Genomic DNA, 27,783 nt, shown 5'->3' with positions numbered 1-27,783 from the left:
CGGTGTTAGAACTTTAAGTAACTTTTAAGGATTCAGGCTGTGTGTCAACAACAGTATTATACAGTATTGTAGAGACCCCAAGTGGTGAAATTTAATAGTGCATCAGCTGAGATATTAAACAGCTGCTCTGCTGCATGAATCCTCCTCCATCCAGAGTGTAATCACAGCACCTGCATATTAATAGAGCAGGACTGATGCCATGGAATGAATCTCACTGACCCATATTTCCTCTGCCAGTGGAGCCCTGGGTGGGGAGGTTATAAGAGGAGACTGGCACCAACAAAGACTGCACTGTTGCTACAGTGACGCCAGTGAAATTACCTCTTCCCTCTGGCTCTCATTAATACACTGCCATTCAATTTCCATCAGCAAGGCATATGGTAAATGACAGCGAGTGGTTTCACTGTACTAAATCACAGTGGTGCGTGGGTGGATGATTATTAACGTAATTGATTCCAGGTTATTTTAATTCTGAGAGGATTAGGAGCTGTTGATTTACTGAAGCTATACTGTATGATAAATGGTAGACGTACATGTCAGCTTTTGTGTTCTGCAGCTCCGGAAAGAGCTTTCCAAACTTGATAAAATAATTAAAAAAAAAACCTGATGACCCAACCCTATTGAGTTGCATTATGGGAAGTGTAGTATCCAGTGTTCTTTGGAGCTTGACCCATACTAAGGACAAAAAATTAGGATAACTCTGTTTTCTTTTTTTAATTTGTGATTTGTATATATATCTGCCAACTTTATGAAAGTGCAATAATAAATTGCTGAAGCATTTAAGCCATTTGGCTGTTAAGGCTCACTCAAGATGAATTTCAGTTTGTTTGATTTACCTCTGACAAACGTTTCTTAGGGTGCCAATATGCTCCATCAGAACTGTTTGTCAGATGGTCGAATACCTTCCAACTTCAAATTGGGGGACGCTGTGTCTGACCATTTCTGCAATGAATTAAAGATGGTGGACCACTTGGTAGAATTGTCTGTTAGGGCCAAACAGTTAAAATCAGAATGACACACTTGTCCTTTTATGGTATGCAGCAGTGTTGGAGTAGTCTTCATAAGAGAAATGCTTGTAGCTTTCAGAACAAATCAACTAATTTTTGTTCGGTGGTATTTCCAGCTGGGAGTATGTGTACATCAGGGGGCACCTCTGCAGTAGCTGGGGCATATGTGGGAAATGTGTAGAGTAGCTCAGCTAATCTGACAAAGGCATTTTTAATAAACACATAAAATAAACTATTTATATTATAAATATACAAATTGGTGTGAGGCTGATCTTTGGTATGTTATTTGTCACAATATCCAATAACCAACCAGCTCCAATAAGCCGACAGCAGAGGAGACACCTCTTGCAAATCGCAGATGTTCAGGTGTTACAGCTGTCTCGGGTTGGTTGGTGTGAAAACTAGTTAGAGAATTCAAATTAGATTGCAAAAGCTGATGGATAAATGGCTGAAAAATTCAGCTTTTGCCACTCCAAAGTGGTATGAACGTAGACTTGACCAAACCTACAGAAAAAAAGAGCCAAGCCTAAACATGAACAATTTCAGGATCACAATTTAAACATCTACCTACAATATATATATATACATATACATATACATATACACACACACACACACACACATATATATATTATTATATTATATACATACATACATACATACATACATACACACACACATATATTATTATTTATTATATACATACATACATACAAACATACACACACACACACACATATATATAATTAATAGTGCTGGGGGTACATCCGATAAAAATAAATTGGGAACCTCAAGTAGAAATCATGCAACAGTTTCTGTACCTTAGTAGTATATTCTAATAATATTTTCAGTCTTTGCTGTTGAAGGCTAACCCTTTGCTTCCCATTTCTATATTCATGTAGAGTAATGCACAAGTTTAAGTATGTGAATTGTGCGTGTTTGCACATTCCTTCAAAACCACTTTTGGGCTTTTTGATCAAACAGTACTCTAAATGAACCAGTCTCTTTTGAATACAAGTATGGCTTGTTTTTTCTCCTCCCTTTTAAACAACTGCAACAAAAACTCACTGTAGCATTAATTGTACAGAGCAATGGCCTCCAGAGCCTGGACAGGAAGTGCTGGGTGCACCGAGGGTCAAAAGAAACTGGCTTCGATCAGTGTGTGGCTGTATCTCCAGAAGGCAGGGAGAGTGGAGGAAAGGAAAAGAAATGGGAAATGGAGGAAGGTCGAGGAGGGAGAAGGAGGAGCAAGGTTTAAGCGAGACAGCAGAGAAAAGACAGGGAGAGAGAGAGAGAGAGAGAGAGAGAGGCTTGAGGGCAGTGGGTGGGTGGGTGGAAGTGTTTTTGTGCATTGTGTGAAATGCGATCATGTCCTGGAGCCGCTCAGACAGCTGGGAAGTTACCCTGCCACTTGCTTCCAGCTGGGAACACTCTGAGGAGATACCAGGGCTGCAGAACATATACTCCCCTGTTTAACCCTTCATTTGCTGCTGCCGTGGAGGAGCTATAAATAACATCACTGAAACACTTTGAAACTTAAGTCACATTTATTGATTTTAGCCAGTATGACTACCTTTACACAGACATACCGCCTCTCTACTGGAAAACAAACAAAACACTTTCAAAGGGTTAGTTCAGCAGTAATACATCAGACTTAACTCTTTTCTTTTATTCCCCCAATATTTTTAACACCCTGACAAAAGTTTACGTTTGTTTTCAATTCTGTGTAAAGGTCCCATGACTGAAAAACATGCATATGACATTTAGCTGTAATCAATATGCCACTAATCATAATGCACATTATTGATAAGAATACAGTACTGCATGACAATTCAAATAAATACCAACATACAGGTGAAGTCATTATTTCATATAAAGATATCAAACTCTTATTATGGATCAATACTGAAACACAATATGACAATATAAAGTTTGCACAGCTAATTTTATTATCACAATGCTATCGCTTCCAGCAAACAGAAAACTTTGTTCCTTTTTTTTAATGTATAACAGTATCTGAATTGCACTTTTTTTAGCTTCTCATCCATATTGGTAACTTTTACGCCTCAACAAACAAGCATTGGCTGTAATGGCACTATTCAAGCTTGTTGATGCTTATTTTGTTTTCTGTTTCCTGAAAACATAATGCTCAAAGATGATGTAAAAAAAAAGAATAAAAAAACAACAAACAAAACTCAAACTGGACAAAAAGAAAGATAAAATGCGCTCTCTGCACATTTTTTCAACAATACTATTGATATCACATTACCTTCACCAAACAATGCTAGAGATACGTAGATGTTTCCAATAGTACACCGATCTACCCCAAAACATTACAGATGCTTGGAGCATTTTGTTCAATAACAGGAGGCCAAAGGGATTTCTTTTGGTTCCCAACGTTTGATAAAAAAACAACAATTTCTTAATACCCCTGAATTTATTGAATGGATCACTGACCTGCAGAATTCAATACAATTTCAGTTTTATTGAGCTAATTTTTAAAACTATCATCTCACTCATGCAGACAGGGGAAAATTCCCTTTGCACTTATTGCTGCTCACAATTTTGAACCCTAAGTCCTTACCTATAAAAAAACGAAAACATAAAATACTTGTACTATGATTCTCCCTTGAAACAATGAAAGGCACTACTGGTCAGAAACGAAGAACTAAACAAAACAAAAAACAAAACCCCGGCACTCAAACGGAGAGCCATGGCCCCGCACTACCTCTTCCTCAGTGACGGCTTGTCTTAATTTCCGAGTCTTGATTCTTTTCAACCTAAACGGTGTACCAAGATTTGGCACGATAAACAAAGAGAGAATGAAACAATTCCAATTTGGAATTTAATCGTTGCACTTGCAGAGAATTCTGAAAGCCAGTGATCCCGTTTCAGTGGAACGCCCTCGGTAAGAAGCTAGGAAAAGCATATCATATCGCTCAAATTTTTCCCAAAACACAACTTACCTATTTGAGTCAGAGCGTTGTCAAGTTTCATCGTGTTATTCTGAACTATTCCTAGGAATAATAAATACATGAAAAAACCCCAGAATTTGATCACCCTGGATTTTTGTATAGAACATGGCAGTAGAACAAACATAAAAGAAAATCAACAGCATAACATATGATGTAACAAAACAATTTAAGAATGATTATTTGATGGATAAATTCTTGAGGATAAAGTCATAATAGTACGTCTGTGGTTTGTGGAGCCTTTACTAGAGTAAATAGTTACTTAATTTCAGATGATTCAGGAGGACATATAATCCTATAGTTTTATAACCTATACTGAATTACTCACAAACCATAGTACTACCACGCTTTCCTATAGGTTAATAGTCTGTTATGATCCTATATAATAAAAGTGCACAGATTAAAAAAAAACAAAAAACAAAGATGAACCCAGACAAAAACAGCTTGTTGATGTACATTGAGAAACAACCCCATGTCCCCCGGCTTATCATTGGAGGGTTAGATTAGCCAATCACAAAGTCTGGTCAGAATCAGTTCATTGCACCTGTGAGAAATTGGCTTCCAGCAGCAGCACGCAAAAATGAGACCACGTGTCATTCCGCTAGACATCACATGAAAAAGAAATAAGTAGTAAGTAGTTATTTGACTGGAAATCATTGTTTTCATTTAGCATTTTGTCTTTGTTTTTTTTTGGTCTTCAAGTCCAAATAGCCTATTAGTGCTAAGTCTTTTCGGCAAACTCAATCAGCAGTGAGAAAGGACCTTGTGCTGGTACTTCGTCATCCGTGCAGAACTACTGCAATTACTGCAAAATGAAGAAACAAAAAAAAAAAGATCAGCATTAGCATTATTTGTCAATTTAGAGCGACTGGTAACACGGTCAGCAGCGGAGTCCACACAGACAAAAGCTGCGGGCGGCTGTAGTTAGTCCAAGCAAGAGAAGCCATGTTAGGAGCCCTGAGGCAGCCGGTGTTGTCAGGAGCTTTTCTATCATACTGACATGGTCAATATGCTTTTTGAGGAGCTGATGTGAAAGCGCATTCACCAGAAATTATCCTGTGGGTGCAGTTAGGAAGCCAATAACTCACCAGTACCATTACCTTTCATTCATAGGACAGAGTTGAAGCCATATCCCACCACCCAGGTCAAAGGAGAGGGGTGTTTCTCATATGCCATGCAAGTTAATGAAAAATGGATTGTGTTTTTGACATGCAGGCTTATTATAAATCAGATGGATGCATCATATGTAGTAAAACTTAAAGGTGAAGTGGGAGGAGCCTGCAAGCAGAGGTAGGAGGAGCTTTTTAGGTGGCATGTTGTCATGACACCAGATAAGCCAGACATTGATTTCAAACTAGATGGAGTGAAGTGGGAATTCATCTATGTAGGGAGAGGGGGTTCTAGCACAATCACATCCGGGGCATCTATCTACTGCTCAGTGATTCCACAGAGCCTATACAAGGTGGAGGGGTTAGGTGCTCAACTAATTTGAATCAATGTCCTCTGGTTGACTGAACAACCAGTCTTCAGTTTCTTTTTATATTTCCTCCAACAATTACCAGGAGTTTCTCCCTCAGGAAACCCCTGGACTCATTTCTCCACAGTATCAGAGTCAACTCTCGGCCAGACATCTGGATTTCTTCATCAGCATGTCTGGCTTTCTTATCTCCTCTCTCAGGAGCTGGTTTACAACATCGAGTAGTTCTCCCTCCTCTACTCCCCCAAAAATCTTTTCTCAGTCAGCGCAAATTGATAGAAACAGAATATATCGCACTTGCAAGTTAGGTGAATCTCAAACTTAAAGAGTGATTGACCTCTAAGGAGGTTGTCTTTTTACCTTAATGTGTACGATAGCCTTGTCTCCAAGCTGTGCGCTGTGGCTTATGGATGCACATTCAAGCAGGGTTGACCGCTGATGATATTCCATTTTCAGTGGAATAATTAAGCTCCCTCTCTTTATAGTTGAGAGGAAAGAATACTGTAGTAGGATCCTGCAAGATTATAACCTGGTCATGATCATATTAAGAATATAGAGTTTAATATATAGCTTATTAGTAGTAGAAAATGCATCATTTGATAAATCTTGCAGGATTTCCTCATATCAACCCTGCTTTTGGCATCATAAAGCTAATGTGTAAGCTTTAGCTTTATGCAGTACATGGATTTATTAAACACAAGCCCCACTTATATTTTTTTCCTATTTGCGTAATGCTAGCTTGCAAGGGGTTAAAGCTATTGTGTATACTAAAACATTACGATCGCTTTTTCCTCACACACCAAAAAAAACAAAGAAACAGCAATGAGTGATTCCATTTGCAAAGGTTAAAACATAATACAAACATGAGGGCCACTCGAACGCTCATATACACACACACAGGCAAATATCGGGAACACGTCATACGTGAGGATTACCTGACAAAAAATATTCTGAGGGCAATTTTCCCCACAATTCCTCATTCTAGTTAAAGGGTGAGTGGTGATGCTGGGGGAGCAAGCTGCTGACAATCTAAAAGAGAGAAGGTTGTTATGGTGACAAAACGACTAGAGACAGAAAGAGGAAATTATATGAGGGAAGGATTTTCAGTCACATAACCACCCAGAAATTATTTGAGATCACCCTAAGTGAGATGTGGGGGAGAGAAGGAAAAGAGTGATAGCTCAAGCTCAAGGTGGGACACAAGGACAGGGCTTTACGTCAACAGATAGATATAAATATATCAAGTGTTTGGGGTCGACAGGCACTTTTGCCGAGTGGTCGGTTGGTTTTGTTTGCAGACTTATTATTCACATGTGGGTGCCTTTTTTGATTTGTGCTCTTCTAGGATTTGCTCCATATTTAAAAAATCACCTTTGATCAAAACTATATTGTATCTCTTTTCACAGTAATCATTATATCCATTTTTAACAGAAGTAGGAACCTGAGGCACCTATGCTGAAGTGCACTTAATTTGGGTGTGGAAATCGATTTGTCAAACTTTCTTTCTCTCTTATTATATGGCTCTGAAAGAATCCATCATAACATAATGGGTCACATGGAATAGCCCTCCTGTATTTCACCAGACACCAAATAACTCCTCTTTTTACAATGTAGAGCCCCCACAACGGAAAAACAGTTAAAAAGCATTTTCAGCTGCAAAGCCATGCGATTCTACTGACCCTATTGTATTGGTGTGCTAGCATCACAGCTTTTAAATTGATCCTGAAATAAACACCTGTGGTGTACAGGTGCTCCTTTTCTGCCCCGACAATTCCATCAGAAAACCAGCAGCCAACCAATGTAGGAGGTTTTGAATTTCTGTGTAAAATAACACTGTGCTCCCCCTAGCAAGAAAGCAGAGGGAGATTGCATATTTTAGTAGATTTTTCTTCAAGTTCCTTTTCCTTAAAGAGTGACCTGATTAGACAGTGGGCTGCTGGACACAGGTCAGTCCTGGGAGGACCAGGATGGAGAGGCAGGGGAGAAAAGGGGGCTTTTCTTAAAGGAGCACCAATGCCACCAAGTCCCCACCCCCACAATGTGTTACTGTTACCAGGCAATACACTCAGGGGGCCCGAACAAACAAGCACAAAAGCTGCCACCTTTTACATCATACGTACAGCACCATGACAGGAAAGAATAGACACTCCATAATCCACAAAACCCCCAATATAACCGGGGCCCTATAATCCACATGCCATATATGTCTACTACAGTCCAAACGTCTAGTGCACACTGTACATACATCTGCATTCCCCTAAGCGTTTACACTAGCACACACGAGCAGCCGGTTAGTCACACAGCAGTCCCTAGAGGAGCGCAGGCTGGCCAGGGAGCTAAGCGAGCGAGTGGGGCTCTTTAACACTAAGGCAGGGAGGGATTGGACCGTAGGCCCCCTCCCCTCTGTACACAGCAGTCCGCGCACTTCTCATCCACCTCAGTCGCAGTAGATCTTGTACTTCTCGCTGCAAAACACCACGGGGCCTCCCAGAATGCCAGTGGGCATAGCATTGTTGTGCTCTGGGCGCCCAGAGCCAGAGCAGGTGAGACTCTGACTTACGTGGGGGTTGTTGGAGGCGGTGCTGGCGGCCTTGCTGCGGGTCTTAGTGCGGCCCGAGTTGCCCCCCCGGCGGAATTGCTCGTGGTCGAACTCCAGGTCTTCCAGACGCTGAGTCAGGGCCAGTTTCTGCTGGATGGCCATCCGCAGCAGGGAGTTGAGGGTCTTCTTCTCATCCTCTGCTGCAGCCAGCTGCCTCTGCATCTCATCCAGCTGAGTGACATACTCGTCACAACTGCAAGGGTGACAGAGAGAGAGAGAGAAAAAACCGTAAAGTCACGTACATATTTGTTCACCCCAAACAGGAGTTGATGAGTTATAAGCAAGATATTTTTACACCATTATTGGTTTCATGTGTCACACCACAAGGGGGCACTTTAAGTTGCAATAATACCAAATAGTATATACCTTAATGGAGGAAAGAATTAGTTGGCTTCTTGTTATGTTTGCATTAAAAGCTATTGCAAAACTGCATACATGATATGCATACCTGTTTTGCATGTTTGAGATACAGACACCAACGGTGATCAAAGACTACAACAACTGAAACTGAAGCACTTTCATCATGCCCCTCAATCACCGATTACAGAGTGTGTTTTTTTTTGCCAACACCAGGTGGAGCCATTGATCCATCCGGCACAGCCCTGATCAGACGAGCTGGGGTCCTGCATGACTAACTTATGATTTCATCAGCTATTTCTGTCCCCTACACCAAACTTCACAAACACTTGCAGCACACTCATTTTGAGTATTTTGAGCTAATATTTTACAAGATACAGCGACTGTCCACAGCTGCCTTGACTTGGTATGGCATGTCGTAACTGAATACTGCAACATCATCCTGCCCTCCCCGAATAATTACTTAAATGTATGTTTTTTGGGGCTATACGGCTGCTGCTACATGCTATGATTGCCATTCACGAGCAGGTTAGAGAGCTTACAGCTTCTGCACATTATATGAGGAGTATGTGCGGTAGAAGTTAAGAATAGATCACACACACACACACACACACAGGATGATAGCATTAACCTAAGGGTCACTGAGAAGATCCTTTCTGCGTCACTTGAGGAACCGACTGAGGGGAGTCAGGGGAGAAAAATGAAGACGGAAGAATCCAGTTCATTGCTCCGAGCTGTAGCTATTTACACCTAATCTCCACTTTTCCAGTTGAAGGGAGTCTGCATTATCTCTATTCATCTCTTTCGTCTCTGTGCAAAATGGCACGATATGACGACTGTTTACCTGCCTCTCCATATTACTGGGTGCTGCAGTGCGGCATTATCACCTGTCTCCCTGTACCCTTGCATGCGTGTACGTGTGTGTGTGTGGGTCAAAGGCTAGACAGGTATAAAAACTGGGTTACCCAAAGGGATTTTGAGGTGGGGGGTTCATATCGCCATCTGCTGTCGTTGTGCTGCCCTTTAATTTTCATGCTTTTCTCCTTCGCCAAACCTTTTCCCCTTTTCATTACCTTGCTCTCTCATTCATCTCTCTTTCTATCACATCCTCTCTGATCTTGCCCCTCAAGCATTTTCTTTCCTCCGTCGCTTCCGTGCTGCTGTCACTAGCTGTCTGCCCGCATCGCTTTCTCTCTCCCCATTCTGATCGTCCCTATTTTCTGTTTTAGCTGACACTGCAATCTGAGTGACATTGTCCAGTAATGACTGACAACCCTCTTTGAATGGCGGAGTCGGTTAAGTCGGTAAGGACCGCCTTATCCTCCGGCAATGCCACACAAAAAAATAAACTGACATAATTAAACTGGTAGGTAGCCTCACCCTTCTCCCTTTTCTCTGGCTGGTATTAAAGCATTTACTTTATTTGGGAACTCCCCAACTCTTTTAGACCACAATAACGCAGAAATCCTACTTATGTAATAAGTAATTCATCTGTTGCATGTCAATGTCTGCAAGCGCCAACTGTCATTTTCCCAGTAGTTACAAGATATGGAGCCTTATTTTTAGAAGCTGCACTGGGAACAAGATGAATGGCCTAAACTAAAAGCTGCAAATAATGTTCTTGTTTTAAGAAAAAGAAGTCTTGAAGGCAAAATTGCAGACCAAAGAATACCAGTAACCGCAGATGTTTTTGCTGTGTGTGGTGCGTGCTGCACGTGGTTGTGTGCCATGTGAACCCTGGCCTTGCCAGACCACCATACAAACATAAACCATGCCCTCCCCTTTTTTGTATGCAGTTTGATTCCCAGTGGGACACACACCCAGACAACAGGGATCAATGCTGCTTCATTAAACCTAGTATGAGATCGGGGTACGACCCGGGAGGGGCTGGTGCGCCTTCAGATGGTTCAGCCACTTTTGCATGGGGGGTGAGAGGGAGTGCCTTTTTCCCGGGAAAAAAAAACAGAGGAGTCTATTCTAGGGACTGGGGGGATACAATAAGGTCCTTTTTGGCATGCTGATGGGATGTGGTGACACAATAGCTGAGGGGGGCCGGGAGGCGGCTGCTGGCCCTTTGAGGATGAACAGTTATATTCACATAATTGACACAGAAACACTTTATCTGCATTTTGTTGTGATTAACAGTAAGCAAGGGGCATTTATGGTTGCATAAGGAAACCTCAACTATTGCAGCATTCATGGAGAAATGGTTGAATGCTTCAAAGCACAAAAAGACACACAGCTTCCTCAGCTGGTGTCTTGTCTGGAGCTTGATTGGTCATGGTGGATATCATAGAGAGAGCAAGGAGGAGGGGGCAAGAACAGAATGAAAGGAGGAATGATGGAGAGGATATACAAGTAACAACAGAACAGCAGGATAATTGAGGTTGTAAATTGAAGGAGAAAATGTGACTTGGGCTAATGGTTTGACTGCTGATATGAGCAGGAGCTGAGAGCATGTTGAGGCATGTCTTAGGAATGTTGGAGGCAGCAGCTTACTGTTAACATGACACCAGAGAGGCTGCAGCTGAAGAGGCACACACAGAAACAGAGGGAGAGGCACGTACAGACACTTGGAAAACATTCAACCATGTGTGTGTCTCAGAACTAAATTCTGAGAGAACGAAATGCACTTCAGTAATCTCAAGTAATTCTGAACTATGAGACACATACAGACCGCAACATGAGATCGCACAAAGGCTCCACAAAAACCTACACATTCCACCCACTCCACTCCATCTTTCTTCCCCTTTGTTAAAGACCACACATTTGTATCGGAGAGTTTTCCACATCTCAGAAATCCACCTTTACAGACTCTGTCAGAGTGGTGATTATGGTGGAGAAAAAAAAAAAAAAGTGTGAGTGTCAAATTTGGCTCCTGTAGTGGGCTTTAACTGAATGCCTGCCCTCTTCCTCTCTTTCTTTTCCTGACCAGAGAACCACGTGTTTGGCAGTGAGAAAGGACGGAAGGGGGGGGCAGGGATACAAAAGGGGGGGGGGGGGGAGTGTGGGAAACCTTGCTCAGGCAAGTCCCCCAGCCTCTCAAAGAGTCCCCTGACCCTACTCTGCACCATATAGGACAGGATTTACATACCAATACATGAGTCCTATAATCAGACAGAATGTAATTCATGCATAGGCACCAGAACAGTGACAGACTAGTGGGACTGGAGCCTCAAGATTATCATCCTCGGGGGAGGTGCTTTGTGCACAAGGAGGAAAACACAAGCGTTGATGCGGGCGGTAAACAGCAAGTTGTAATGTGTTATATTATTATATATAATATATTATTCCTCTCCAGCAAAAGAGGCTTAAAGACACAGACACTTCCCAATGGCTCTGCTTCTTCACAGCAAATATGATCTCACACTATCCCTGCACTGCTGTAACAATTATGGGCCCTTAGGGAGTAAAAAGAAAAGTCAAGATCTGGTTCACTCTTGGCCCTGGTTGCCTTTGGTCAAAATAATTTAGCCTCACCTACATCCTCTAACCGTCTGGCTCTGCAGTGCGCCAAAACCCATGACAACACACACTCTTACATTTGTAGACGGTGGAGTTCTCTTCCTGTTACTAATTGATTAGACACTGCAGGTATATGGAGTTACTTCAGCAAGCACACTTGAGGGATATTGAATTACTGCATGGGTAAGGGGGGGGGGGGGGGGGGGGGGCTGAGCTGCCCACACATTCCCTGCAGCCTCTATCACCTTCGTTCTATTATACTGTCTGTCCCCCACCCTCCACTTCTACCTGTCCTCCCTCTGCACAGCTTGAGCTTTGCTGTGGATTGCGGAGGAGTCTTAAGTGCAGAAGGAAAGACTGTCTCTGCATGTCAGCGCAGCCATCTGGACCAGAGCTTATATTTACGGTACAAGTGCGCATCAACATCTTAAAGAAAAAGAGGAGAAGCAACTCAAAAGGTGAGTTGTGCATTCACTGTGGAATCACTTGGATCAAGTCTAAAAAGACGTACAAGTGCCCATACAAGTGCACGAGCACTCATTTTCTTACCTTTCTCAACATGCACACAAATAAATATACAAACAAGCAGCATGTGTGCACTTAGTCTACTATGTGCTGAGGGGTGAATGTGTAATCCAGACCAAGATGAGGTGGGATTATGCGCAAAACCTTTGACCGGCTTCTTTTTGGAATCAGAAAGGATTAGTGAGTGTGTCGGCCCCTCTGATACACACATAGGCACACACACACACACACACACACACACACACACACACACACACACACACTAAGTCACTGATGAAAACACTACTTAAGTGACATATTTAAATGATACCCAGATTAAATACCTTCTGTGCTCTATAGTCCGGATCAATGCTAGTATCCCTTCCTGACCGTGATTCTCAAAAAAAAAAACAACCAATATCCACCTTAAATATGTCACATTACAATAATACCACAGAGACATAGCCAACATGTTGTGAACACGGATTATGATGATAACCTTATATTTAGCTTACCTGATTATATTGTATATGGTGCACAGAGTAGTAGCAGTAGCTTTAAGAATAGCACACATCTGATGTGTTACTGCTGACTCTTCAAGCTAATCTACAGCAGCACCACATGCTGGCACTGTTTGCAAATCATGCCATACCAAATGGGTAAACAAGACAGCTGATGTGACAATTACCTCTGGAAATAGAAAGTGGGCTACGTTTTGTGAGGTTACGGTATGTCAGATAAATGCTTTTGTGCTTGATATAAGTCTTGGAAGGCGGGATGAGTGACACATATTTTTCAGTGATGTCCACTGGGCAGAAGGTGGCATGTTTCTCACCGTGTGGCGAACATGGCCCGGAGAGAGGAGAAGGTGGCGGCGTCTTCCTTTAGGGCTTTGAGCTCATTCCTCAGTTTCATCATGGTCTCGGTCACCATGGCCTTTTCGTTCTCGTACTTGCTCTTCAGATTGGCCAGAGCAACTTCAGCTGTCTGTGGGTGGAACGAGAAGAACAAAAGGGTCAGAGCAGCTGGAAGGCGCCGGGGGTGTATTTCCTGTTGCAAGTCTGTTAATGTGGACAATATGACCTATTTTTTTTACCCCAAGTCATTGAGGCCCAGTAGCCTGTAGTTGCTATTGTTAGTTGCTGGTTTAAAAACCATAGTTGTGTGGTTTATGAGGGGCTTTCATGTCTGTGTTCCAATGGTCACTGAGTAACCACACACACACGCACACACACGCACACACACGCACACACACGCACGCACACGCACGCACACACACACGCACACGCACGCACACGCACGCACACACACGCACACACACGCACACGCACGCACACGCACGCACACGCACGCACACGCACGCACACGCACGCACACGCACGCACACGCACGCACGCACACACACGCACACACACGCACGCACACACACGCACACACACGCACACACACGCACACACACGCACACACACACTTTAAAGGGCTACCAGAGCAACTGCTTACACACTGCATCTCTGTGTCACGGTTCTTTGTGCTTTAAAGGGCTGTTCTCTCATCCCAACCACACAGATACTCTGGACAGCTGACTCCACCAGTGTTTGTTATAGATCTTTTCTGCAACGCATTTGTTGCAACAGCTGAATTGACCTGAAATAGCTGACACCCTCTTCTTCTGATTCTGTCTTTCAAGGAAAACTGACAAATGTTTGGGAGTGGCACCCAGTTAGTTAAACAGACATTCTAAGCATATAAAAGACAAAAACAAATTAACCAACCTGCTTGTTGGCCTTTAGGACAGTCCTCAGGGTTGCAATCTGTTCCCTCTTGGTGCTGAGCAGGGATTTCAGTTTGAGGATCTCCTGCATGCAGGCTTCCTTGTCCTTGTCGGCCACAGTGCCTAGCTCCAGGGAGGCCACCCTCTGGCGCGACAGCTCTGTGGTGCGGTCCACAGCCAGCTGCAGGTGCTTGATCTGGTCCCTGATGATGGCCACCAGATTGTAGATGTTCATGGGCTCGCGGCGGTGGTCAGACACAGGAGAAGGCAGTGAAGAGACTGGTGAAGGTGCTCCGTCGCTTAGGTCGTTCTTACCAGGCTCCGGGAAGAGGCCCTTGGTGAGCAAAATGGGAGAGCGCCGGCCACGGCCCTCTGGGCTACTCCGACCGCCCTTGCCCTCCTTGTAGAAGTCAAGCATGACGCGGTTGGGGGTCTCGTTGTTGCACATGCAGACGTGGTTGTAGAGGGTGGCCAGTTCTTCACTGAAGGTGACCAGCTCGTCCTGTGCCACACTCAGACTGCCCTGGGACTCGCCTGCCACGTCGCTTAACTGAGGACACAGAGAGAAATGCGTCAGTTAGTAAAATGTATTAAAACCATATCACCACCATATCAACCATTTATCAGAATGTTAATATAAAGAGCAACATCTCACTTTGCGTAGCTCCTTTTCTAGCTTAGCCTTCTCTTCTCTATCTGAATGACTTGTCTTCTCCAGAGTTGCCAGCTTGTCTCCCAGTGTTCTGACATCGTTCTCCAGACGGCTGCGCTCCTCTTCGTAACGTGACTGACAGGCCTGGTATTCGGTCTTCAGAGTCTTCAGTTCCTCCTTCAGCTCTCCCGCCTCAGACACAGCAACCTAGCAAGGCAAGATCAATAATTGAGAATATAGAAAAGCTGAGTATAAATGATGACAATATGTATTGTAAGACAGGTTCTCTTTTTGTCCTGTCCACCCTTAATTACAAGATTACCTTGTATTACAAATTACCTTGTACTTGCACTCCAGAATCTCAGGTCCATTGATGTCCACCTCGTAGTAGTCTCCGTCTTCATGGCTATCGCGTTCTTTCTCATTGTCCAAGGCAGACTGGCGCTCCTTGCTGGCCTGGAGCTTGCGGATGGCGTTAAGGTTCTCAGTGAGGCGGTTGACTTTCTCCTGATGATCTGACAGAGCACCGTTAGCCTGCTCCAGCTGTTTCTGGGAGTCCTGCAGGGTGGACAGCAAGTTGACCTTCTCACGCTCCATCTGAGTAGAGAGGCATAAAGAGCAATGCGACGTGAGGTCATCATACTATATGTCTGTAATCACATTTTCATTTCTTGGTAACTTGGTGATGTGACCGATTCCTGCTTTGAAAAGGGATCATCTTAAATAAGTGGATTATCTGTCATGTGGAACCCCTGCCCACTATCAGGCTTGTGTTACCAAGGTATGCGAGGCTCATTGCCCAGTAGCTCGGCATCAGAGTCAGGATGACCTTGACAATTTACTGGATTGGGTTCAGCTCAGCGCTGGGCGGGTTGTCTTACACACATGCACACAGTTGTGCTGATATAAGCACTGAGCTATTTCAGAAGCTGATCTGTAAATAATACAAGTATCACGGTCATGCTCACCTGCTTACAATTTTTATTAGTGTAGAATGTATAACTTTAAAAAGAGATGGAAATTTTGAAGGTGGCTTGCCATGTTGAGTAACAGTCTACTTAACATTCCTCTATATCACATATCAAAATACAAAGAATGAAAGCATGAAACTATCAGATAAAAAAAACTGCATAATTTAAGTAAGTCAATGCTCACACTGATGCTCTCATATATTTACATACCACATTACTTGTATTACACATACAACATTACTTAAATTTGGAAGGGGGGTTGTAGGCAGCTAACACAAACACTGCCAATCATACTCCTGCAGAATCCATATTGGATGTTGCTATAAATTGCCAGAGACTAATAGGGTGATAACCGAGGAGCGGATGTCTGGGATTGATCATTGAATACTTAATCAATAGAATGAGATACGGTAGGAGAGCAAAAGTGGACATAAATCCCTAGAGGGTCCTTTTTGTTTCCTCTTCTCCGATTCCTGCCTGGAATCTGTGGAATGACCTGGCAGGATGCTTCAGCAGGCAGGACGACGTACCGCTGTGTTGTATCAAACACAGCGCTTTGTCACAGACCGCCACATTTCCCACAATGGGCAGGTTGAGAACCAGAACAGTGCCCATAGCAGGGCGGTATTGAGGTAACTTGTAGTTCACACATTAATCTAGCAACTGTGTTTATGATTGATGAAAAAAAAATCCTTAATCCCATAGACTTCAAAACAATCATTATCCACAGTTTCCCAGTCCGTTCTGGTAACCATGGTGCCCAATCAGGCTTGGCCCTGGACTCATGGGGTGATGAGCAAGCAGATGGCAGGTTCACTGGTGCCACCACCCGCTGCCTCGCAGCCCAGCGGAGCCTGAAGGGTGTGTGCGTCTCCCTGGATTAACTCTGCTAGAATGGGATTTAGATCCCTGCAGCCTCCTGGGTCAGGATCAGACACACCTCCAACCTACTCAAATACATAGTCCTGCTGTCTTGAGTTATTTTGTGGTAAGTACTGCCAATCAAGTTTGTTTGGATGACAACACAGTATTTTCAAGGTTTGATAAATCATATTAAAGACGAAGACATCTCACCAATATATCAAGGAAAATCTAAAGGAGCCTGCTATGGACTCTCCTCAATGAATAAAACTATAGTGTTATTATTCACTAAAACTGGGCTTTTCTTTTACTAATAATGGACAAACTATGTTTTTCGCCTCCCGAGGTGGTAAAGAACAAACCTGCATTAGCTGCTGTTTGAGCTTCTGGATCTCTGAGATGTTAAGTTCGCTCAGCAGGTCATCCACAAGGCTGGGTGCAGGGTGGAACAGCTCTTCCTTCTTCGGCGTGGAGATGCAGTTGTCGTAGGTGATGGCGTTGGCCAGTTTGGTGAAGCCATTTTCGTATCCTTGGAGAGCCTCGTCGTTGTTAGGTTCGGCATCGTCACTGAACTTGAGACCATCCAGAGAAATGCTAAGAGGGCTGAGGGACAAAAGGTGGGAACAGCGTGTGAGTTAGCATTCTTTCCAGTATATGGTGTGGCCTGTGAGTACCTGGTTTGTGTTCTTTTTACCTGTGATACAGAGTGTCCCCAATGCTCATGTAGTGGGAGAGCTCTTTCCTCAGGGAAGCTTTCAGCTCACGCTCAGTCTTGATGGTCTCTAGGGCCTCACCTAGCTGACGCTCAGCGATCTCTTTCAGTCGGATGGCATCCTCCAGCTGGCTGTTAAGGAACTGAGTATCCTCCTCTAGACGACGGATCTCATGCTTCAAACCCTCAAACTCCACCTGGGCAAGGAAGCAGAGGGAACACCTTTAATGAGTTCCGCACTCACAGAGAAATAAATAGAACTAGATGCAGCAGTCTTTGCTGTAGTTTGTCTTTGTTACGATATCTGATGTGATGAAGCAAAGCTGTTAAACACTTGTATAACCAGAGAGCAGCTCTAGGCATTTGAAAAAACAAAGGCAGCTGCTTATCTCTTTGCTGTATCAGGGGGTGCTTTTATTATCTTAATTAAATCTGAATATTAAAAGTGCCTGTGCTTTTTGGGAGTGTAATCAATGCAAAAAAAGAGACTGAAAGCTGATTTGCGAGAGGTGGTATAGTACTGGTGCCTGAAACTACCAGTTTAATTAAGCCTAACTAACAAGACTGCATGATGATACCCAGCCAAAGCAATTTACCATGAAGGGAATGTTCTCCCCTTTATTTATACTCTTATTCTCTTCTTATTTTTAAGCTGCAACCCCACTACTCTCACTGATTCAAACTTTGCACATGTAGAGCTTAGTATGGCTCCATCCTCACCTGGCTCTGCTTGAGCATGGAGACCTGCTTCTGCAGCGAGATGTTCTCCTCCTCCAGCTCAGTGTAGTCCTGCAGCAGACGAGCCTCGAGGAACTTGTACTCCTTGATGTCATCACGCAGCTGATTCCTCTGGAGCTCCACCATCTGGCTGTTCTGAAAGGGCCAAACAAGGTATAGACAGAGAGAAAGGAGGAAGAGCTGTCAATGACCACTATTTCAATCTTGTTTGACTGTGGGAGGGACACTGATTGGATGTTGTGGCTTTAGTGTAACGTTTTGTGTCACACTGGCTCGTTAACACTCTAAATCTTGCTAGATAAGACCGGGCTCCCATCTGGCCAAACACATCGTGTGTGTGTGCTTGGTGTGTGCCTCACGGTGTTTGAGAAGAAGGTGCCAGGTGTCCCTCCGGGCAGTGGGCCACAAGTGTGCCCGCCTGCCAGCTCTGATGGCACCAAGAGTCAAGAGACTGGCCTACTTATCTCTCTCATGGTGACAAATTTTCTAAAAGAGTTATTAGGCTTGGTTCTCTGGATATTAATAACTCATCAGCACTGTAAAAATCAGTTGCTGTGTAAAAAGTGTCAGTTGTTACAAGTTAGTACTAGTGTTTGCAATTATCTGTAGAGCTGGCTCTCTCCTGCTGCTCAGGAAAGGCATCAATAATTATACAAAGGTTAGAGAGGTAAGATACATGCCCTTCCCCCACTTGAAGACACTGACACAAACTGAAAGCCAGAAGGATCCCTACTGCCACCTGTCTCCCTACCTCCCTACCTGTTTAACCCTCCATCCTCTCCTTTCAAAATTTGCACTGTCCTCCTTCCCTTGCTGACTGGCCCATCCCAAAACACAAGATCCCCACAGGACATCTGGGTAGGGGACACCTTAGCTGGCAGCTCTTAGAGAAATAACAGATTAAAGCTCTGAAGTAAGGGGATACTTACTGAACGTCTTTGAACTAAATAAACGAACATGCACATACGTGTATGTAATGTGAGGGGTGGGGGGCTGCTTGAACGTTCATGTGAAAGCCAGAGATGAATTTGATGGTAAAACTTCAATCCACACACACACACAGAGAGAGAGAGAGAGAGAGAGAGAGAGAGAGAGAGAGAGAGAGAGAGAGAGAGAGAGAGAGAGAGAGAGAGAGAGAGAGAGAGAGGAGAGAGAGAGAGAGAGAGAGAGAGAGAGAGAGAGGAGAGAGAGAGAGAGAGAGAGAGAGAGAGAGAGAGAGAGAGAGAGAGAGAGAGAGAGAGAGAGAGAGAGCGCGCACTAGTGTTGTTACCTCCTGAGCAGGTGCTGAACGTGTATATTTACGTGTGTGAGATAGTAAGAGAAGAATAGCAGTCAGTGTCTGGTGTCATGGTTAGGATTTGCATGTGTGTGTGTGTCTGATGCATGTCTTTCTCTCAGGAGAGTTGGCAGAGATAACCTAATACCAAGAGAGACAATTAGCCTCCCAATACCTTTCCAGGTGGCCCCTTCCTCTCACACTGTCACCATGTGGTCACGTCACAATCCCTGCTCTTGGATCACTTCAACGACTACAGGAAGTCAGTCCTATATCACCACAGCCTTGCGACTGAATCCACAGCAGTAACATAGTGCATGAAATAAGAGTGGGTAATAAGATGGGTGGTGACAGTTAGTTAGCAACACCTTTTAGTAACTAGAAAATCATTGGTTTGACAGTGGAGTGCTCAGACCCGATTAAAAAGCAATTCCCCAGTCCCACACTATATAAAATATCTAATGTGACTGAAGGGACTATCACGCAACAAAAAACTTTTGTTTTTGTCACTCATTGTAATTTGAATTTATTTGCTTATTTGGAGAAGCATTCACTGACAAAAATGATGTTAAATCTCCACTGATGTGTACATGCTCCTCGTTTGCTCTGTGTAATAATTAATCACTATGTGCAGAGCTGAGCTGAGGCTGACGTTTGAAGGTGCATTAATATTCATCGGAGTTTTGCGCATGTCTAATGAGCGTGGGTGTTTGCTGTGCAAAAGCCCTGATGTTGGTGCATTACTGCATTAATGCATAAGCTTACAATACAGATCGGTCCTACCACTAAGCCTCCATCCAGAGGTCCTGACTGAAGAGAAACTGAATTAAAGCAAAAAAAAAAAAAAAAAAAAAAAAAAAAAAAGAGCTGTAATCAGTCAACCCATTTGTAGATTCTCTTGTAGCATAACATGTAGACAATTATTTCATAAAGACCTTCATCAAAATCATCCCATCGCTGCAGTAATCTCTTGTTTTTAACAAAGCTGCGCCAGCTGGATGTTCAGATCTTTTCCAGGACAGGGTATTGCACCTCAGCTGGAGGGTCGTTGCTGTTTGGTCCCGATGAATACAGAACACCACTGAATCTGATTAAGGTCCTCCTTCAATCTGATTACAATGCATACAAGGCCCTTGACCTTTCAACTTGCTTCCACATCCTCTGCTACCCTGAGCCCCAATGTGGGGGGTTTACATTACCCTGCTGCCTGACAGAATTTGATTTGAGTAAAAGTCAAGGTTTGCAGTGACTATTCCCATCCCTGTGTGAATAACATGTAATCATACAAGGAGCACACGTCTCTCCTGGGAATATTTGTCACACATTTAGATTTTGACAATCTGTCTTTGTGTGTTTTGGGGGGGGGTTTCTGGTGAGAGCCCGGGGTGTGATATCTTGACGGCGCCACCAATAGGAAGCTTGTCAGGGCGAAGCCTTCATTTACCACAGGCTTATGTGTGGTAAGTGATCACCCCCTGCCTGCTGTCACTACAGGTGACGTCTGGACAGCTGCGTGAATACGCCCACACCCCACACACATACAGACAAATGTATCACTTCCTTGCAATGTGGGTGGCAATAAAAACACAAAGGTGCACAGCCATACCATAAACCTACAGGATAGGCATGATGTTTAAAAAACATAGTGAGGACCAGGGCATGCGTGTGTATATGCATGATAAAGCAATAGTTTTGCTCTAATGAACCGTCTCTGGTTCATCGTGCTGCACTGTATTGACTCTTTTACTTTCAACTCTGAAGCTTTCTTCTTCACCATTAAACTGCTTTTGACAGCACAGTGGAGCTGAGCCTGCTTAAATCTCACTAAAGCTCTGAGTAATTGCTCAATGTGTTTGAGCCGCTATAACCTCTACTTCTATGGGAAATAGCTCCATCACACAGCAAGCCACGGTGGCAAAGTTTCAGGCTTGACAAAACTGTAGATTAGGAATGTTTTAATGCTTTGTTAAAGACCCTGCTCTCTGCTCTTAATAACTCTAGATTAGCCAGCTTGCATTTCTGCAAAATCCATATTTACTAGCTTCTTACCCACTGATTTTGTTTAGGTCTGAAACGATTCAATCGATAAAATCGATTCATAAAATGCTTCGACACAAATTCTTTGCATTGATGCTTCGTTTAATCCATACAACTGTACAGGACAGTGTTTCGCACGGACATTTATTACTGTCGCACATCGTGCTTACGCTGTGAACATGACGTGATTATATTGGAGCTGTTTGCAAAGTGGAGGAAGAGAGAGAAAATAGCGAGGGACAAAGAAGAAAGTGTGGAGAAGAAAATATGGGATTATTTCAAACTAAAGAAAACAACTCTGTAATGTTACCGCCCGTCCACCGTGAAACGAAACTTATGTCGCCTCGGCAACAGCACAACGGCAGCTGATCAGAAAGCAGCCGGTGTTCTGCCAGCGGACCACAGACAAGGTAACAGTAACAGCAACTTTAGGATTTAACTGAAATCATTGATTGATTATTGAGCTGAAGCCAAAGTAAGCTGCAGTCCTCAGCTGAAAATGTGCACACGTGTTTGTTGTTCTCCTTTTTGGGCCGTGAATTGTAACCTCACAGTCAGGAGTTAACAGGGTGTCGGGGAGCTGCACCTTTTAACTCACCTCCAGCCCCCCGCCAAGCAAAAGTACTTCTTAAACGATGCATCGATGAATCGTTGAAATAAGCTATAGAAGCTTCGAATACTAAAATCATCGTTAGCTGCAGCCCAGGTTTGGTTTCCTTGAAAGTGCTGCCTAGCCTCCCAGATGGCACAAGACTGTATTATTCATATAACAGCACAGACAGGCTCAATATAAATATATATATTTCATTGTCTTTCTGCCTTTCTGTCTTGCATTCTCAGTTCACTGACCTCCATTTCACTCTCCATCCTGCTGACTTTGCACTTCAGTAAAGATTTTTGACTATTCCTACAAAGTGCAGAGGGATTCCCAGATGGTATGGCACCACGTGCAGGTCAATACGGCTTTTTTCCCCTCTTTCTAACACCACAGACATCCATTTCACCAACATCACTGCTCTCATTTTTCCCAACCCCCACCTCCCCTCTCTCCTCTGAGTGTGTCAGTGTGCTTTTAAAGGACATGCATCAGTTACAGCTGAATTCCTTCCACATTCTGAGCTTTAGTTATCCATCATATCTATCTATCAGACGTGAACCGGGACAGCCATGTTCACTTCTGCTTGTAGATCTCTAGTGATATTGTGCTCCAGAAAGCACTTTTGAAAAAAACTTTATCCGTCCTGTAGGCTCTGCAGCACGTCAAGGTCACGTCAGTCCGAGTTAAATCTGACTCTGCCAAGCTGAGCCCATGCCAGGATTACCTTCCGGAGATATGATAAATGAATCACAGACGCAGTACAGCTCAACCCCCCAGTATTGCTTTAGACAGAGCAAAGGAATAATGAAGCTCAGGGGCCTATTGCTACTGTCAGAGTCGAGAATGTGGGTGAAAGAAGATCTGCTTTTATCGTCCTCTTTGCTGCAAGCAGTTGTCATTCTATTCAGCCCAGACTCCATTATAGAGAGAAAACACAGTCGAGGTCGCACTTTTCAATGAGACAATTAAAAAGTAAATAGAGAAAGGAACTTTGTGAGTGCGTGGCTGACAGTACATTGCCCAGTGTGTGACTGTTGAGAAGCCCACAGGGTGAAAGTGTCTCTGCAGGCACTTAACAGTGAATAACTGATTTTGAGGTCATTTGGATGAGAGGGGAGAAATGTACACGTGAGCATGTTTGCACCCATTAGTCTAAGTGAATGTGTAGGCCTGTTTGTATGTGCGCTGTTGATTTATTAGGATCCATTGATCCGGCATGGAAAACCTCTTTGGTGCTGTGAGCCAGGGGCTTAAATCAAGAATGACACACTTTCAGTGCTTCTTTAAAGCTGATACCATAACACAAACATTATTAAGGATCAATGGCAAATCTTCTAAAAGTATTTTAGAGACGCACTCCTCTTAGGGGCTAAAAATACCAATCAATTTGTGAGACATTCGGCGCATGGCGCAGTTAGCCGATGTGGGAGCGAGATTAGGCGAGGTTGGGTGCTGTGGCCAGATAACATCTGGAGGCTTTAGAGTAGGTTATATGTCACCCATGACAGCAGTAGTAGCAATGGCTGGTGCAAATATGGAAACTGAAGAGGCATGAGGCAGTCAACATCCACACCCCAGAGTCTTCTTACATTAGCCTCACGTCAGACAATAATAACAGGGAACAAAGAGCATACCTCCTTGGATCTCTCCACCAGTCAATTTTGACCTTTCAATAATCAAGGTGACAACTGGAATTCTGCTCTCGTGTCCATCTGCTCCACTATTCTGCCACTCAAAACCTACCCAATTTCTTCTAATTGCAACAACAAAGGCCTTCCTCGCAGTGAGCTTAAACTTCTGCCCTCGCACGTCCTTTTAAACTCATCCCATCAAGGCAGATACCTCCCTCTCTCAATCCCCCACTTCTCTGACAGGTGTTTAATCCAGCCAATTGAAACAAATTAAAGGTGGCAGTTTAATGTCTGACAGCTCCATCCACTGTGTTGATGAAAACCAATCATGTTTAACATTAGAATGGGTTCTACGTTCACATGTTAAACATACCCACAAAACCATAATTTTGTGTGTCTGTGAGGGAAAAATGGTAAGAGCAAATGAATTATTTCAGGAGGACAGTTGTTCCTAAATGGAGGGGAGACAACAGTTACTGCGTCAATACAGCATCCAAAGTGATGCAAATGTAGAAAAAAGAAGTACAGCAAGCAATCGTGTGGGGATGCTGAGGTGGACTCACATTAGATTTTTTGTGAGTGTGAATAGAGAGCAGACTGAAATGCACTAAGAAAGATTTCTCAGCGTTTTTATCTTAGGCTCTGCTTGCTAATTTTCCCATTCTGTAAGGATAATGGCAGCCATCACTAGGCACATTCCTCTCAAGACATGAGATTGAATTTAATGAAGTCATGCCTATTAGAGCGCGCCTCCTTACAATGTTACTGGCTCTTTGTGGAGGTTTAATCCTGTAGTCTGCACTGTAGCAGTGAAATAGGTCTTATCGGTGCTTGGGGGGAACATTCGAGTCTTTGGCATGAGAGACTGCCTGGGAGGTTTAAATGTGATGGAAGTATCTGGATGAAATGCTGTAACTAAATGGTTGTGAATGGACTGGCCTGTGCAGAAACAAAAGCCATTTTACACTGAGTGAAGCTTCCAGATCTGTTGAATGTTAGAATGATGACGTTGTCTAGTGACTGATTTGTGAACCACACATAGTCAAATTACATTTTGTAAGCCTTTTCTCAAGCCTTCTTTCAACTGTACTGATGCCACGAAAGCTAACATCCCAAATACATCTTAACTTTACAGAGGAAACTTGTAGGCAACAGTTTCAACTGTCAGTTGCATTCCATGACAAAATTAAGTTATTCAATCATCCTCCTGACTCAATAGGACTAGCCGTCCCAGAACCCCCCCCCCCACGCTCTCGCCCTGACTAAGCTATTGGGCTAATTTGAAACCCAGGAGACAAAGGCCTCTTTCAGTCTTGTCAGTCTGGTCACAATGCCAGCCTCAGTGCCCAGGCTCCCTCCATTTGCCTGCCACACACACTCCTCTTAGTACCCACAGAAGTACCATTAGAAGGGTGTCATTATCTCCCATACATGGGGCAATTTACACTCCAGCCCCTTTTATCTAGCCAATTAGAGCTGGCTGGGGCCCATGGCGCCAGGAATAGGAATATAATAGGAATGGCACCTGCAGAAAGGCCATCATGCAGGCCACCAGTGCAACACCAGTGTCACCAAAGCTGCAGATTAGATATTCAGCAAACACTGTATTCCCTTTACTCTCAAATTTTATGTTAAATACATAAGTAAACCACCCTAGGTGGAGGATTTATGAGGCATATCTTTGTAGAAAGTAATCATGTTTAAGTTGACTCAGGGAGTAAAGTTTTATACAGGGGAACCCATGTTCTGTTTCAAAAACACGCCTGGAGACACATCTGGCTTCCATAATGCCCAACTTATACCAACTCAGATGCAGAGCTGAGCAGCAGCTGACCTAATTATAGTGGAATTTGGAGCTTTCTGGAACTTAAGTTGTTGTGAGGGACATGCCATTTTTAAGTCCTCTTTACTAATCTGAGTAAGAAATGCTGCTAACATCTGTCTCAAGCAGTGACTCACAGAAAAAAAGCAGTGTAACTTGCAGCCGTCTGCCAAAGACTCACTCAGGAAGGGAGCCCCTTTTTAACCCCTCCCTGTCACAATTACACTGGTACAACTTGACCTGCACAACAGTGGATCAGCTAAATCTGCTGTGAAAAGATTTCCAAGATGGGTTTAACTACCAGCACGGGAAGAATGGAGAGACCAGAAAAATATGTGATGTACCGAGCTAGAGCTAAGTGTCAAATAAATCAAGCTTAATTAGTAGTCTGTTCCTTCTCTCCTAATATAGGCAAACCCTAAAACAAGCTGCTATTTTAAACCCCCCTCTTTATCATTCTAGTGAGAGGCTTCCTCTGCCCTCCTGTCATCGCTTTCTATCCCTTTATGTCTCCCTGTCTCTGTGTCAAACAGGCATCCTCAAAGCTTCCTACATCTCTCAGTCAGTGTGATTTCAACCTGTACCGCTCTCCCGTTAATTCAATCTCCTGATCATCACACAACATCACACAAGCATGGCCATGGGCAAAGACAAAATCCACGCTCTGCACTCACTGCACTGTCTCTTCGAATGAGGTCAATTAGCCGTGAGTATATGTAAATAGAAGCAGTGAAGAGGTCAGACATTGTCCAAAGTAGGGCACAGACAATAAAGATTCATATTATGATAGTTTGGGAAGCTTAAGAGAGTAGGGTATGAAATTGTTCACTGGAATGTGTAAAGGTTATGCTCCGATTTAGAGAAATGGCTTAGTCGTGCTTCTGCAAAACAGATTTCGGTTGATAGAAGTCTGGTCTTGTCTGAGGTGAGTTTCTATGATGACGCATGTCACTAATGCCACAGCTGGGGCAACAGGTTAGGCACCATTGTCATGCAACGGTTCACACAAATTTAAGATATTAATTTATTAATTATTCATGTAGGATCATGCCATATTTGTAACAGAGCATGCTTCCCATGGCCTCAGTGTTTTTCTTCTTTCTGTAATTATAACTCCACCCTGCAGGAGAACGGGTGGAGGACATCACGGCAGGCTTCAACCAGCCTAGTCTCTGTCCTACAGTTATTACAGTCTCATTAGTCTCGTCTTAGCAAGTCCAAAACACACCAGTCATTGACTGTGCAATCACACCCAAAGTAATAATGACTTGCACAGCAATACTGAAAGTATCAGAGTCTGCACCTACAACTGGTTGTAGGTGCAGTGATTTTGCAGCACTCCATCTTGCCCTACAGACTTTGGACCGGAGGACAACTCTGGAACTCTATTCTTTGCACCCAATAAAAAGTAAAAAGCTGTATGCCCCCAGCTTCCTCCTGGGCTATACAACACAGGGTTTGAAATTGATCAGTGATGAATATTTGTTGCTACATATGCATATATATATATATATAATATGCGCATTCTACAGCTTCAGACAGATAAATAGCATCAGACGATAGTATCAATAAACACTGTTGTTCTCAAAGGAGAGCAGACACAACTCTGCTTCAACTTAGAAGAGAGTTCACATTCAAAGTATTGACGTAGGGAAAAGACCACCAGAATACAGTGTCTTCAGATGAACAGTAATACTCTTTGAAGTGACTTCACCCAGTCAAACATCATATGTGCAGCGTGTGATAGTAGCATCCTAAGATACATATCCAGCTGACCGAATTGAATAGATTAAAGTGTAACCCCTTCCAGGTATGATTCTGTTATAATTCTGGTTGTGTTTCCGCCACTCTTACCTCTCTCATCTCTTGGGTGATGCTGTTCAGGCGTTCATTCTCAGACTGGGTATTGGTGAGGATGTTGCGTGTCTGGCGGAGCTCAGTCTGCAGCTCCAGGACCCTCTGCTCATAGTAGGCCTCCTTACAGGCTGACTCCTGGATAAGAGACTCCTCGCGGCTCTCCCCATCCGCTGCCACCTTCCTGTGGTTGGAGTAGGCTTGTCCAAAGGCCTGGAGATACAGTCAAAGGAGGAAAAGAGCTCTTGGTTAGAAGCTATAGTGTTAGAAAATATGGGATGATTTGTTGCTAATACTATTTAGCAATATAATTTTAAATATCAGGATCGTCACAGTTTGCTTTATGATTCAGCCATTTTACAGTGGAACTAATCTCTTCCACTGTGGTTTAGCTGAGGACTGGGGCTCAAAAACCTCCCAAAATACTGCCGTTGCCCCGTAGAGATAATCAGTTAGGCTCCATCTGGACTGCATCATCC

The 27,783-nt window shown here is 43.6% G+C and overlaps 1 protein-coding gene across 1 annotated transcript; it reads right to left on the bottom strand.

The window, feature by feature from the left end:
* Nucleotides 1-2,535: 2,535 nt before the first annotated feature.
* Nucleotides 2,536-27,526, bottom strand: LOC119919220 (protein bicaudal D homolog 2-like; the record flags this gene model as incomplete). The annotated part of the gene is made up of 9 exons (XM_038739655.1): nt 2,536-8,248; nt 13,217-13,368; nt 14,154-14,702; nt 14,808-15,011; nt 15,144-15,401; nt 16,999-17,239; nt 17,331-17,545; nt 18,069-18,221; nt 27,305-27,526. Coding segments are annotated over 9 exons (2,349 nt in total), but the record flags the coding sequence as incomplete, so codon positions are not given.
* Nucleotides 27,527-27,783: the final 257 nt, after the last annotated feature.

Source organism: Micropterus salmoides, unplaced genomic scaffold, assembly GCF_014851395.1.
Source record: "Micropterus salmoides isolate LMB-PRFRI ecotype aquatic unplaced genomic scaffold, ASM1485139v1 Ms_hic_scaffold_2620, whole genome shotgun sequence".
NCBI lineage: Eukaryota > Metazoa > Chordata > Actinopteri > Centrarchiformes > Centrarchidae > Micropterus > Micropterus salmoides.
Note: the sequence above shows the minus strand (reverse complement) of the source record. Positions and strands in the feature narration are given on the sequence as shown.